Source organism: Onychomys torridus, chromosome 12, assembly GCF_903995425.1.
Source record: "Onychomys torridus chromosome 12, mOncTor1.1, whole genome shotgun sequence".
Taxonomy (NCBI): Eukaryota; Metazoa; Chordata; class Mammalia; order Rodentia; family Cricetidae; genus Onychomys; species Onychomys torridus.
Window position 1 is genome coordinate 15,596,132 of NC_050454.1, and position 14,575 is coordinate 15,610,706.

General features: G+C 53.0%; 1 protein-coding gene across 1 annotated transcript in view; it reads left to right on the forward strand.

Moving 5' to 3' along the window:
• The first annotated feature begins 4,883 nt into the window (after nucleotides 1-4,883).
• The window catches only part of Adcy5 (adenylate cyclase 5), a 149,045-nt gene continuing 139,353 nt past the window's right edge, over nucleotides 4,884-14,575 (forward strand). The window contains 1 exon segment of the mRNA XM_036203949.1: nucleotides 4,884-7,280. Within this exon segment, the coding sequence (XP_036059842.1) occupies nucleotides 6,147-7,280 (1,134 nt within the window). The 5' untranslated portion in view covers nucleotides 4,884-6,146.

The following is a 14,575-nucleotide window of genomic DNA, read 5'->3' on the forward strand; positions in this document are numbered from 1 at the left end:
GAGGCAGGCGGATCCTGTGAGTTTGAGGCCAGCCTGGGCTACAGAGTGAGTTCCAGGACAGGCTCCAAAGCTACACAGAGAAACCCTGTCTCGAAAAACAAAAAACAAAACAAAAAAGAGTTATTTTTATGTATGTGTATATATGCATGCATGTTCATGCATACACACTTGGATACACGTGCCCTGGGAGGCTAGAAGTGGATGTTGGATCTCCAGAAATTGGGGTTACAAGTGGTTTGTGAGCTGTCTGGTGTGGGTGCTGGGAAGCAAACTCCAAAGCGCTCTTCCTGCATCTCTCCAACCCCCAGGCTAGAACTTTCACATCCTGGAGTGCACCCCAGTTACAGAATTATGTGTCCCACCACACCCAGCATTTCTGTGGTTGCTGGAGATCCGACCCTGATCCTCACGTGTGAGCAGCAAGAACTTTACCTACTGAGCCATCTCCCCAGAGACTCCACTCTGTAATTCACTGGTTTTTTAGAATATTTACAGAGTCGTGCAATCATCACCATAATCTAATTTTAAAACATGTTCATCACCCTAAATCTACTCATGAGCTGTCATTCTCCATTCCTCTTCTTTTGTAGGCCTCAAAAGCCACTAATCTACTTTCCGTCTCTGGATTTTCTGCATTCATTTTTTGTGATTGTTAGCCCAAAGTATGCCAGTCTACTAGTGGGATTTTAAGCAGCGTGGGCAAAAGTGTTTGTAAGTAGGAGAGTGCTCTCGGCACTGACTTCTACAGAAACTTCTGCAGATTCTAAAACATGGATGTTCTAATATTCTGATTTCTAAAGTAGATACATTCTTTGAAAAGAGCAGCCTGGAGTAGTGTCAAAGGAAGCCCTGATGGGTAACTGAGACACAAAAGGGTAGATGGCCAGATCGGATCTGTCTACAGCAAAGACCTTTGGTGCTCTAGAGTACAGGGCCGACATTACCTTAGGCAAAGTGTGCACTTACTCCGGAGGCCTCAGGCCAATATCCTGCCCGAGGCCAGGAGCCTCTCTATCTCTTGTGTACAGCCTGGACGTCCTTAGGAACTGCTTTTCCACCCCATGGTCCTGACTTATCTTCAGTTGTCACAAAAGGGCTCCTCCCTCTAACACAGGGAACAATCCGGGGACCTTCCAGCCAGTGGCACTGTTCTCATCATCCCATCACTTCCGGCCCCAAACTACATCTGAAAGAGCTTTCTGGTCTGTCTATAGTCTTGAGTTTTCCTTTTTCATTGCCAGGTTGCCTCCTAACACCAAGGCACTCCTGCCGTCCAATGCGGGAGTTCATTCAGTTAATTACTTATTGGAGTGGGTGTGCTCTATTAGCACACATTTGTAGAGGCCAGAGGTTCACGTCCATGTCTGTTGCTCTGTTCTGTGTCTTATTTTTTTTTGGAAAGGGTCTCTTAGTGAATGTGGAACTTGCTGTTTTGCCGTCTGTGGCTGGTATTACAGACCTGGCTTCTGTGTGAGTGATAGGAATCTGAACTCAGGTCCTCACGCTTGAGCAGCAAGTATCTCCATAGCCCCACCTCCTTATTTTTATTTACACTTTTGAAGGCTTATTATCTTATGTCTGAGTATTCTGCTTGCATGTATAAAATGTACATGGAGAGCTTGGTGATTGAGGAGGTCAGAATGTGTCAGGTCTTCTGGGACTGATGTTAAATCAGCTTGTGAGCCACCAGGTGGGTGCTAGGAATCAAACCTGGGTTCTCAGCAGCAGCAACAAATGCTGTTAACTGCTGGGCTAACTCTTCATCTCCACTTCTCTGTATTGTGCTGAAGATTGTCCATCTCCACCTATCACAGCAAGCCTCCTCCACACACACACTGAGGCCCCATCCTGCTCATGACTGGACAACTACTTGTCAGGGACCAGGCTTAGCATTGGGTGTAGATGAACAATATGAATTCTGCAGCACGTGGAGCCAGGTCTGTAATATGTCCATACTATGTGACAGAGATACAAGAACCTCAAGAGTCAAGGGATGATGACAGATTTCTGAAATATCTTAAGGATATTATGCTCATCTTTTGATGAGCTATAATTAAGGATGCATGTAAAGACTTTTCTATCAAAATGCTCATTGTTCCTACTGGGACAAGAGTGAAAACATTCTCTAAATGACTACAGACAGTGAGCAATGTTTAACAGTAGAGTGTTGGTTATACCAATTCTGATATGCTCATTTAATGGAGTTCTATTCCAACAATAAAATGGACATTAGGCCAGTGTAGGGGTGTGCACCTGTAACCTCAGTGCTCAGAGAGCTGAGGCAGGAGGATTACAAGTTCAAGGTCAGCCTGAGCTACACAGTGAGGGTGTGTCTAAAATAAAACGAGTATTGCAAAGGAATGTTTATTGACAAGAAAAACATTAACAATATTATCAGTCATACACAGCTTTTGTTGTAAAACGACTAACTGAACAGAACTAAAAGAATAATAGAGTGGTAAGTGCTTGCCTACTATGTGAGAAGTCCTAGACTTAATTAGCAGTACTGGGGGAGGAAGAGGACTGGGGAGGGACCTAAAGAGTTATAGGAGTGAGAGCAGCTTCAAGGATGGAAGGTTGGTCAGTACCCTTGCTGTCTATCTGGCTTCTGTGAGCACATCTGGCTATGTATGTCCCAAGTGTCTCTCAAATATCATATTTGCTACAATGGCTGAATCCCCTAAGTGTGTTTTCTCATCTTTATGCTGGAGTAATTAACACTTTCCTCAAGATGGTTATGTGCTGTTAAATAAAATTTACAGGTCACTGATTGAGATCCTGCACCGGGTCCAACAGACCCAACCAAAATGGAGGTCCTCTCGCTCAAGTCCCAGCCCAGGCCACACTAAGTTATTCGTCTGACCTTCCAGGAAATTAAGGGGCAGAGAGAGAGTGTGCAGGGGTGGACTGTCCGAACAAGCCAGCCTTGACAGGACAAGGACATCTGCTCTGGTTTCACCTTCTTTGAAGTGATCTATGCTCTCTTTGTTCTGATTCTGCCTCTTCAGCCATTTTCTGTCTAGAAAGTAAAAGCTTTCGGAGCGGCTCATCAGATCAGTCTGTTACACACAACACGCTGTCGCTCCATTTCCGAATCACAAAGCAAAGCCAATTAAGATCACAACTAAATTTGTTGTCTTATTGGCGTTTGACACCAACAATAGAATATTTTCCTACAGCACCGAGAAGCTTAATAAATATTACCCATCTTCCTTCCCTGCTAGACCCAGATTCCGCCTCCAGAGTCTTTTTGGCACTCACAGCAGGAAATGGTGCTTTTTTTTTCCTCCCCCTATGCACTGATAGGCTCTTGGAATACTGAACTTGGCTGAGCTGGAGGTGCTGCCCAGCTCTTGCTCTCTCTGAATGTAAGTTCCAGGCTCAGGTTGGTCATCTTTTCCTGGTAGCATCCCGCACAGTGCTTTGCATATTTCCAACTCACTAGGGCTAAGTCTGTGTGGCTTTTTTTATTTTATTTATTTTATCACTTTGGCTAATAATGGATTACTCAAAGGTTGGGTGATTACTCAAGACCCAGTTTACTCAGATCTCTTGGTTTTTTTTTTTTTTTTTCTTTCTTTTTCTCCTGATCTGTAGCTCTGGAAAGGTTTATCTTCCAGTCAGCAAAGAGATGACCAGTAGAGGAGGTTCTCTCAGACCTCGAGGTTCTTTGTCAACTTTGGAGGAGGGAGGAAGGATGAAGAGGCTGAGGCTTCTGGCTTGCCCTTCCCTTGTGAGACTGTCAGAACTTCAGCAGTACAGCTTAGGGAGTTGAAGAGGCACGTTCCCAGCCTTGTCGCCTCGTCCACCCATGCCTTGGTCCAGGCTTCCCAGAAGGGTCATTTTTACTTTCCTGATTGGCAAGGAGACTTTACCTTCCTTGCCCGTGGGCATCCTTCCGGGGAACATCTTAGTAGGTGTTGGAGGCAGCGTAGCATTGAAGAAAAGGTCTTTGGATTGCAGGTTAGGAGACAAGTTGGTTAAGTTCTTGGAGCCTCAGTTTCCACATTTACAAACAGGAAATAACTACACAGGCCCTGTCCCCATCACAGCCCAGGGTTGTGACTAGAACCAAATGAGATTAAAAAGGCACGAACAGGCAAAGAGCTCCTTGGAGACGCCAGGTATTCCCACAGCTGTCAATTGTGTTTCCTCTTAGTAACTATGCTCCAAAGCGGTCCTGTCCGCCCCACCCTGGCTGCATCGGCCTCACCCACTGCCAGCAACTCCATCTTTTCCCTCGCTGTCTTCCTGCGCCTCAGAGATTCCCGGTCTCTGCATCTCCCCAGTTCATTTCCGGGTCTGGCTCTGGGTCCCTCCGACCTCTCGAGGGACTCTTGTCTCCAGTTCCTTGCGGCAGTAGCGGCCCGGGTGCCCCCCACCCGGCGCGCCCTCCTTTGGCACCGTCGCCGGGCCACAGAATCGCCCAATAAGAGCACCGGACTCGAGTCTGACAGCTCTGGAAGCGGCCAATAGAGCCGGACCAGAGAAGGGGGGGCGCAGCACCATAGCTGAAGTTGGGCTGAATGGGGGTGGGGGAGAAAAGGGTAATAAAAAGAGGGGAGATAGGATTGGGGGCGAAGGACCTGGCCGGGGGCGGATCCCCCGCGACCCAGGTCCAAAGAGGGATCGGCTGGTTGACCCGGCTCCAGGCACCAGGGAGGGAGGGGCGCATTGAAAATTTTAGGTGAGGAAGGGGAGCTGGGGGTCCCTAAGGACCCCGGGCCGGGCCTGAGTATGCCCGCGGGGCGCCGGGGCCAGGGCCCGGGGCGAGGCAGGGCAGAGGGCGGAGGCGGCCGCACGCCGCTGTGAGCCGAGGCCCGAGCGGCGCGGGGGGCGGGGAGGCGGCGGGAGGAGGGGATGCGGAGGGCGCTCCGGCGGCGGCGGCGGCGGCGGCGGCGGCGAGCGGGCGAGAAGGGAGGAGCGGCGCGAGTGGCCGGAGCGGCGCAGGGCCCGAGGCGTGCATGGCGCGCCTGGAGCCGGGCTCCCGCGGGCCCCTCGGGAGCGCCCCGGGGGCGCCGCGGCTCTTTGGCCGGCCCCTATCGGCCAGCTGCTGTTGAGCCGCAGCCCTCCATCGCTGGATGCTGTGGTCCCCGGGAGAAGCCCGCCTGCGTTGGGGCAGAACGGCGGCGGCGCTGCGCCGGATTCCGCCCTCCGCGTAGTGGTTCTGCGTCCGGCCACTGTGGGCCCGCCGCCGGCAGCGAGGAACCGGGGATTTGCGGAGCCAGCGACTCAGCTCTCGGGACCGGAGGGTGCGGGCCAGCCTGCTGGATCTGGGGGCACAGGAGGAGACGAGAGGGGAAGGGCCGCACCGCAGGAGCCGGTCCTCGCCCCCGCCCCCTGCGCGGACGCGCCGGAGGCTCGGCTCTCCTTTCGCGGGGGCCACGCTCCTACTCGCGCCGCCGGAGGTGGGGGATGCAGGCGACGGCCCCCCCCCCCCACCCCGGGCTCCAGGACCCTCCTCCCCAGGGCTCGGGAGCTCTTGCTCCGCCCGCCGCCCCCTCCCCCGTCCTCTCCACCCCCCCATCCCACCTCCCCACCCCTTGTAAGAAAATAATGCTGGCAGGAGCCTGCACCTCCCAGTCGCTCCCAGTGCGCCGCGAGCAAAGGGCACCCGCTGAGTCTCCGTGCCGGGACCCCTGCCGAGCCGCCCTCGCTGCCACCTCGCCCGGAGAGCCACTGCGCTTCGCTTAAGCAGAAGCGGAGAGCGCGGCGCCCGGGAACTGCCAGCTTCAGAGAGGCGCCGCCCGCAAGGACACCTCTCCGTCCCGCCTGATCTGCAACTCTCGGCCCGCGTCGAGCTCGACGCGAGCCAGGAGTCCGGACGTCTCTGCGCGCGGCGCAGCAGCTGGAGCTGTCCCTGTTGCCCTAGCTCGGAGCCAACTCCGTTTCGGACCTGGGACTCTGGACTCTGATTCGCAGCTACTTCTCACCTCGGGGCTGCGCTGTCTCCCCGTTAGCCTTCTCGTTGTCCTCCACCGCTCAGGACGGGGGTGCCACGATGTCCCGCTGCTGCTCAAGGCCCTGGGCCTCCCTCGACGTGTGACCCTAGTCTGGTCCCCCTGCTTGGCCGTCCGCCCTCTCCTTGGAGACCCCCGGCCCGGCCCCCGGGGGAAGAGGAAGAAGACGACGAGGCCGAGGGGGGGATGTCCGGCTCCAAAAGCGTGAGCCCCCCGGGCTACGCTGCACAGACAGCGGCGTCGCCGGCGCCCCGGGGAGGCCCAGATCATCGCGCCGCGTGGGGAGAAGCTGATTCCCGCGCCAATGGCTACCCCCACGCCCCCGGGGGGTCTACCCGCGGCTCTACCAAGAGATCTGGGGGGGCGGTGACCCCACAACAGCAGCAGCGCCTGGCTGGCCGTTGGCGTGGGGAAGACGATGATGACCCTCCACTAAGCGGTGATGACCCTCTGGCCGGGGGCTTCGGCTTCAGCTTCCGTTCCAAGTCCGCCTGGCAGGAGCGCGGTGGCGACGACGGCGGTCGCGGCAGTCGGCGGCAGCGGCGGGGCGCGGCTGGAGGGGGCAGCACCCGGGCGCCCCCTGCGGGCGGCAGCGGCGGTTCGGCGGCGGCGGCGGCCGCCGCAGGTGGGACAGAGGTGCGCCCCCGCTCGGTGGAGCTGGGCCTGGAGGAGCGTCGTGGGAAGGGCCGAGCGGCCGATGAGCTGGAGCCTGGCACTGGCACCGTCGAGGATGGAGACGGGGCCGGAGATGGCGGCAGTTCCGTGGGGTCAGGCTCCGGGACCGGCGCGGTGCTGTCACTGGGCGCCTGCTGCCTGGCCTTGCTGCAGATATTCCGCACTAAGAAGTTCCCGTCGGACAAATTGGAGCGGCTGTACCAGCGCTACTTCTTCCGCCTGAACCAGAGCAGCCTCACCATGCTCATGGCCGTGCTGGTGCTCGTGTGCCTGGTCATGCTGGCCTTCCACGCGGCGCGACCCCCGCTCCAGCTACCCTACCTGGCCGTGTTGGCAGCTGCTGTGGGCGTGATCCTTATCATGGCCGTGCTCTGCAACCGAGCAGCCTTCCACCAGGACCACATGGGCCTGGCCTGTTATGCGCTCATTGCGGTGGTGCTGGCCGTCCAGGTAGTGGGCCTGTTGCTGCCACAGCCACGCAGTGCCTCCGAGGGCATCTGGTGGACCGTGTTCTTCATCTATACCATCTACACGCTGCTGCCTGTGCGCATGAGGGCCGCGGTGCTCAGCGGGGTGCTTCTGTCGGCCCTCCACCTGGCCATCTCTCTGCGCACCAATGCCCAGGACCAGTTTCTGCTGAAGCAGGTAGGGGCCCACCTGGCCACACTGGATTGAGGGGTGGGCAGGCCTCGGCCTGATTTTAGAGAAAAGGGATCCAACCCACATCAGTTAAGAGTGGTGAAAACAACCAGGAAAACAAGGCTTCAACGCCTATGTGCCTTCCAGGCCTAGCTTCTTTATCCACGAAGGACTACTTTTGTATGACTTGTAATGTTGTTGGCCTGGTGGAGGACATGCTTCAAACTAGTCACAATTGCCAATTCAAGTGAGGAAGGAGAGTTTGAGAAAATTGCAGAGTTCCTATTTCTCTCAGAACTTCTAGTCCTGTATACAGAAGGCTCCCAACAAAAATGGCGGGGCCCTGGAGCAGCCAACCCCTCCTGAACACCACTGTGGCTTTATTAGCTTGTCCTGGGATACACAGTTGTAGAAGAGAGGCCCTGGGCACCCCTTGCCCAGTCTTGAGGAGGAGTCTGTAACCCTGCTACCTGAGGCTGCGCTCTTGGGAGCTGGAGAGATCTTGAAGGAGGAGGGATAAGTTTGTTTCCTTTCCCAGAGTGCCTCAAATCAAAACTCTGCCTTTAGCAAAGGTGAGAAAGAGCTGCTGAGATGTGTGTGATGGCTGTCCCTTTTCTGGCTGGGCTGAACATCATCACCCCTTCCAATGGACACTCCTAGTATTGCTTTGGCGAGAACTTTATATTCCTAATGGGACTTGTTAGGCAGACCTAGAATTGTGGACTCAGAAGGACATTAAACTTAGGGGTTTTGGTTAACTGATGACTCAGGCTTGACCCTAGGGTGATATCCACACCGTGTTCTCTGTCCCAGGCTATGAGTCCTACTGGACCTGCTTGCTTGCATGTCACTCAGTTGGAGTATCAAGTGGGGTCTTGCTGTGGGTGAGCATCTTGACTTTGGTTGGGACCCCAAACACCTCATCTCTTGATACTCACCTCTTTTCATAGTGCCTCTGAACAGTATGCTCTTGTCACTGATGTCCTGCTTCTCTCCACTAACTTCTCCCTTCTTCCCCAGACTTTGATCCTGTTGAATACCGCATCTTCTGGGGATGCTCTCCTGTGCCCCCTGGATGCATCCTCACCCACAGGGAATACCAGTCAGATGGGCTCTGGTTAACCCTTCCGGGGACATTGTGTTTGGGAGCGACCTCTCTGGTGTCTCTTCTAGAGAATGAGAGGGTTGACTCTGCCTCTTCCATTCTGGGCATCCTCAGTGTGGAGCCTCACCTCCTGCAAGGATCTTCTTTCAAGGCCACTCTGGGCTTTCTCCCCTCTGCTGGCTTAGCCTGGACCCAGAGGTATATTGAAATGCTTGTCATTCTCCTACACCCATTGATATTTGATCCCTGTCCAGTGTAATCTCCTTGGAGTCCTGGGGCATCCAGTCTCCCTCCCTCTCTCTCCTTCCCCTAGAACACTTGGTTGTGATTTAGTAACTTCTCACCAGCGTGGTTGGGGTCCAGTGAGTGGGCCAGTTCAAGTTGGTGGCAGTGGCTTTTCTGATCTGGTATCGGAAAGGGCGCGCAGGGGGGGGGGGGGGGGGCGCGGGTTGTTTAGAGACCAGCTCTGAACTCTTTTGAGACATAGATGTTTGAAAGCATTACTGCTGTTGCTGTGGAGACATGATCTCAGATGGGGGTTGTGTCAGGGTAGGGTGTGTTCAGCCTTTCTTTGGAGGGAAGGGGACTTGGTTCATGTGTGGCAGTGGAGGTCTTCAGGATAGCTCAAGGTATCCACAGAACCAGACTTGGGGACTTGAGGTCCAACAGTAGTCTGAACACAGGCTCTTAGGAGATGGAGATAAATCCAAGGAAAAGAGGCACCAACTCTAGGCTGTGTCAGCTTCCTCTTAGTGTGAGCACACTGTTGCAACCTTGTCTGCCGGGTGGACTTACCCTTACGGTTCCTCAGGCTAACCGTCCCTCCCTCCTTCCCTCCCTCCCTCCCTCTCTCCCTCCCTCCCTCCTTCTCTCTCCACTCTACCCATCCATGCTCCAGGCTTCTTTTCCCACTGTGGTCTTTAGACTTCTTCCTTGGTGTAAGATTTTGGATAGATTTATACTTAACTTTGTTTTTTATCTGCTATAAGTCTTACAGAGCTTGTTAGGAATGAGCCAAGACAGGGGAACACAAACATTCTTTCTATTTGGCCTCTGAGAAAACGGTAGTGTGTGTGTGTGTGTGTGTGTGTGTGTGTGTGTGTGTGTGTGTGTTTGTACTTGATTTACCTTTCAGATTATGCATGATCAAGAATGTGTCTTCTTGAGCAAAAACTGTGCTGGGCCGTGGGGAAGGAGTCGTCGTGGGACAGCCCTGCACTGGCTTCTGCCTCAGAATGCTCTAAAACAGCAGATGTCTGAGGGTGACTCGGGTTCCACGTTAGGGTTTTTTTCCTCCCTAATGAAGACACATACCCAGGACAGGAACTGACAGTGAACCTGTGGTAGTGTTTGGGCTTTGACAGTCTCCCCCATGGCATCTTGATCACACAGTAGATCAACAGTAAAATGGGTGAGCATTTCTTCACTTCTGCAAGGCTGCCCTCTGTCCTCTTAGAGCCTGGTGGGGTCTCAGTGCGATCTGGTCTGCGCGTTTTGTTCTGCGCAGCGCCTTTGATGGGCGGGGCTCCGTCCTTGGCTCTGGGCAGAGAAGCAGCGCTTGGTTTCTTAGTATGTTGGCCTTCACTCAGGTGAGCAATGAGACCCAAGGTGCAAAGGCCCCTCTTGGTGGAGCTTTCTTCTTCTTCCCTTTCTTTGTCTCTAGTTCTTAGCCTTCCTCAGAGCTCTGCTACCCTTCTCCTCTGCCCCGCCCTTGCCCCGTTCTTCCCTCTCATGTCCTTTTTCTGTCCCATCCACTCCAGCACCCCCTGTTGCTAGCTGCGCCCCCATCCCTTCCTTGGCCTTTCAGTCTGTTCTGCTTGCCTCTCTGTTTTCCCCGTTCCCTCTCAGCCTCTCGTGTGCATGTGTCTTGCTGTCGTCTCTTCATCCCCTTACTGGGGTACAGTAAGAGCGTCATAGGTTGCGTTTTTTTTTTTTTTTCTCTCCTCCTCTCCTCGTTGCCTGTTAGAGGTCCCTCTGCTACACCCATACCATAAATAACATTCGAGCATCTGCCAACCACATTCCTCACTTGTGTTAATAGGCTGCAATGATGCTGGAGCCTGTTGCCGTGGCAACCTCATTTTTGTTTGACTGTATCCCACTCTGCTACATAAAGCCTCTGTGTGCACTCACACACAAACAAGCATGCTCCCACAACTATTACCCGTGCTTGGCTGTCAAAGAGTATTTTGGAGACCATGTCCTTGGGACCCATGCGGGTGAGGTGTTCATTTGGGCTTGAAAAGACAGTCCCTTCTTCCTTCCAGAGAGATACCTTAGGAGGTGATATGGATGGAAAAGCTCTTTGGGAAGTAGGAACACTGTTCGAATGTGGGGTATTTTCTTACACAGTCTCATTAAACCTGCCTGGTGTGGCTTCTGGGGAGAAGATTCTGATCCTGCATGTTTCTCTGGGTGCTTGCCATGTGGATGCCCAGCCTCGTTGAACTCTAGCTTCCTCGCCTTTATTCTTTCCAGTCCCTTTGGGAGAAGCTCAGCTTGGTGGCTTCTTGCACTTCTCCTTCTGTGCCTGTTTGAACCCACAACTGTCCCCAGTTGTCGGAGCCACCAGAATGGCACAGGCGCTGTGTGGGTGACGTTCTGTGACTGAGCACATGTGAATGTCTGCCTCAAGGAAGTAAGTGGTGGGTGAGGATGTAGGTCAGGAATGGAGTCCCATGGCTGCCCAGGGACATATGTGTGTGTGCCTGTCTGTCATCTGTCTGCCTGTCTGTCTGTCTGGTGCTAGGGTGGCTGGAAAGCCTTTCAGAGGAGGTCCCTGCAGCGCCCACCTGCTTGTCTTGGGCAAGCTTCCAAGGGCCCTCGCCTTTCTCGTTATTCTAATGATAACAAATTGTCGTTATTGACCTGAGCTCCTCAGGGAGCGCTCTGCTGGTACAGCCCCTCTTCTTTTAATCACCGAGAGGAGGGGCTGGCCTTGGGCTGTCTACTGCCTTGTCCCCGTGCTCCTGCAACCCGAGTGCTCCACAGCACTGTAACACCTGCCGAGAAGCTGCCTCTCTGCTCTGGAACATGGCCCAGAGGCCTTCTGACGGGTCACCGTGGCCTCCCCAAGTATGCTGCTGGGTCATGTGGAAGGGGACACACTTGATGCTTCAGGCCCAGTATTGTCTGTCACCAGGAACTTCTTCATCACCTGTATTTCTGTGCAAGGGCAATCTGGCCACAAGTGAAGCCAGCAGGCTGGAGTTGGGGTTGCCTTTAAATCTGGATGGGGGGAGGGTGTCTGTTTGTCACCCCTCAGGGCTAATTGCGTTTGCTGGCTATATTTCCTAATTGGTTTCAATTGTGTTTTTCTCTTTCCTGTCCAGGCAGCTAGGACAGGGTACTAGAAGGGAGTAGAAGTAACTCCTGACAAGGGGTTGAACAGGCTTCTGGACTGGCGTTGGGGGTCCTTTGCTAGGTCTTAGGGGATCAGTAATCTGAGGGGGGAGGAGCATGTTAGTGACAGCTCAGCTGCGGGTCAGAATGCTCCGCTGCATTTGCAGGGATGCTCACAGTTCACACTTCAGCCTAAGATGGCCTGCAAGTAAGAGCTGAGGACCAGCTCACGTCCGTCCCTGCAGAGGACAGACGAGCTCTTCCCAACCTCACCGTGTAAAGGGCTTAGACACAAGCTGTCCTGTGTAGACAGACCCCAACGGTGAGTCCCTATGTCAAAGCTGACAGTTGACAGGAGAACAAAGCTGTGGCCCAGGCTCGGACCAGGCCACCTCCTCTCCTGAGAGAGGTGAATGGAATTGCCACTAGGGTTCCAGCCAAATGTAGGGGTGTGTGTCGGGGGAAGGGAACCTCAGGAAGGAGTCTCCCTGGCCTATGCCAGCCTCTAGCTGGGTGACTTCCGGTCCACCAGGCCCGCATAGTACCTCAACTAACTTCTTTCATTTTGTGGCAGGCCCAACTTGTGATCACTTACTTTTCAGGAGTGTTGAGACTGGAAAGTTTGCTCAGGGAACTTCACCATGCTTGTTCCCATAAATCCTTAGGGTATAGTTATACAAGTAATGTTCTAGTGTGTTCTTCTCTCACCCATGCTGATCAGACTGGGGAGGCTGGCTCATGGAGAGCGGGATAAGCATTCATTTTCTTTCCCAAATACAAAACTTAATGGAGCAAACTGGAAAGACAGAGTTTTACACACACACACACACACACACACACACACACACACACACATACACACACACACACTTTGCCCTTCTCAAGCTGATGTCCAGTTGCAAATTGGGAAAGATCTCTTCAGCACTGTGAACAAAATCTGGGCATTTCTCGTTAACAGACAGTGAGCTTTCCTGAGTCCATCTTTGGTGTGGCTGTGGGAAAGGCAGGTAGGAATCTTAGTTTCGTTTATAGGAGATCCAGTTCACAGGAAGGTTGAGATCTTGTCTGAAGTAAGGTGTTTAATTGTAACATTTAGAGGAAGGTGGCCAGTTTGGTAAGAGGACTGAAGACCTTGATTTCTAAGGGGACAATTGATGGAGTGAAGGATAGTGCAGAGAAGAAATGAGCTAGACCAGCTATTGCTGCTGAGATCCCTTGCTAGTATTTACAGGAAGGCCTTAGTTTTGGTTGCTCCCAAGGATAGGTTTTTAGGGCCAATGGCTGAAAAATAATGGACTGCTTTTGGCTCCAGACCTTTCTGACAACTGGGGTTACAGTGACCAAACCAGCTCTCTGTCAGTGGAGTGTACCAGTGGAGTCCAGAAGGCTGCCTGCTAGGCTGCCTGTAGTGGAAAGTGCTTGCCTGGGGACGCCTATCATTAAATCCTAACCTCGGCTCATCATTATCTTCTGGGAAGATTTTGGAAAATGCAGACTCCCAGGTGCTGCTACAAAGTGCAACTCCCAAGAGTCTGGGGGTGGAGGCCAGAAATAGTTTGTTTTTATTTTTATTTTATTTTATTTTTGGTTCTAAGGATCAAATACAGGGCCTTGAACATGCTAATGGGGGCTATACTCAATCAATCCCCCAGCCTGGACTTACTATTATTTTAAAAACAGCTTGGATCTAGTGTTCCAAGCTCTCCTGGTAGTCTTAATGGCCAGCTCTCACATTTGGAAGCCAAGAGGAGCTCTCTCTGGTTACTCACCTTTAGGATTCTGTGGCTCAGTGTGCCTGGCAGCATAGCTATCTCCTGGAGGTCTCCATATACCACTTTATCACGCCCTTCCCAGTATATTATTTCATTTCTCACCATTATAGCAAGAGACCTTGGTGAGTAACTCCTAGTTATAGAGGAAAGGGTTACTTACTAAAGTCGGAGGCTCAAGGGCACAGTGCCTGTGTTGGCTCATTTGGGTGGAGGGTTGCTTAATAAATAGCAGAGGCAGGAACGTGTGGAGGACCACACACTCACATCCTGAACCAGGAGCAGAGAAAGCTGGATGAGGCTTTTATTATAACCCTCTTGGACCAGGGATAGAAACTGGGCAGAAGGTTGGGGATTTAGCTCAGTGGTAGAGCGCTTGCCTAGCAAGCACAAGTCCCTGGGTTTGCTCTTCAGCTCAAAAAAAAAGAAAAAAGAAAGAAAGAAAAGAAAAGAAAAGGAAAGAAAGAAAGGAAGGAAGAAAGGAAGGAAGGAAGGAAGGAAGGAAGGAAGGAAGGAAGGAAAGAAAGAAACTGGGCAGAGCAGCCCACATCTTAAGCTTGCAAGTGGAGACAGGAGGCTCAGAAGTTCAAGGTCATCCTCAACTACATGGTAAGTTTGAGGCCAGCCTGGGCTACAGAGACCCTGGCTGGAAAATTGAGACAAAACAGAACAACAACAACAACAACAAAACCTTCTTGTAAAAAAACGACTATAGAGTCACACAGAACCGCCAAGAAGTCATGCAAGAGACAGCTCTCACCCCTGGAACCCTGCAGGGGCTCACCTCTCAAATGCTCCACCATCTCCCAGGAGTGCCACCCCGGAGAGCAACCCTTTAATCACTACCGATCCTTAGGGGGATCCACAAACCACACACAGGTCATAGTGCATGACCCCTGTTGAAAGCATCCTGCAGAGTGGTGTTCAGGTGGGCTGGTGAGTGTGTGCTAATTTAGGGAAGGTGATTGGATGATGGGAGTAGTGAGCCAGCATGGGAGATGCCCAGCTCAGAACTCTTGTTCTCCACGCATCCCTCCCCCAACGATTCTGGTCCCTCTTTCCTGCTGGAGGCAGAGCAGTCTGTA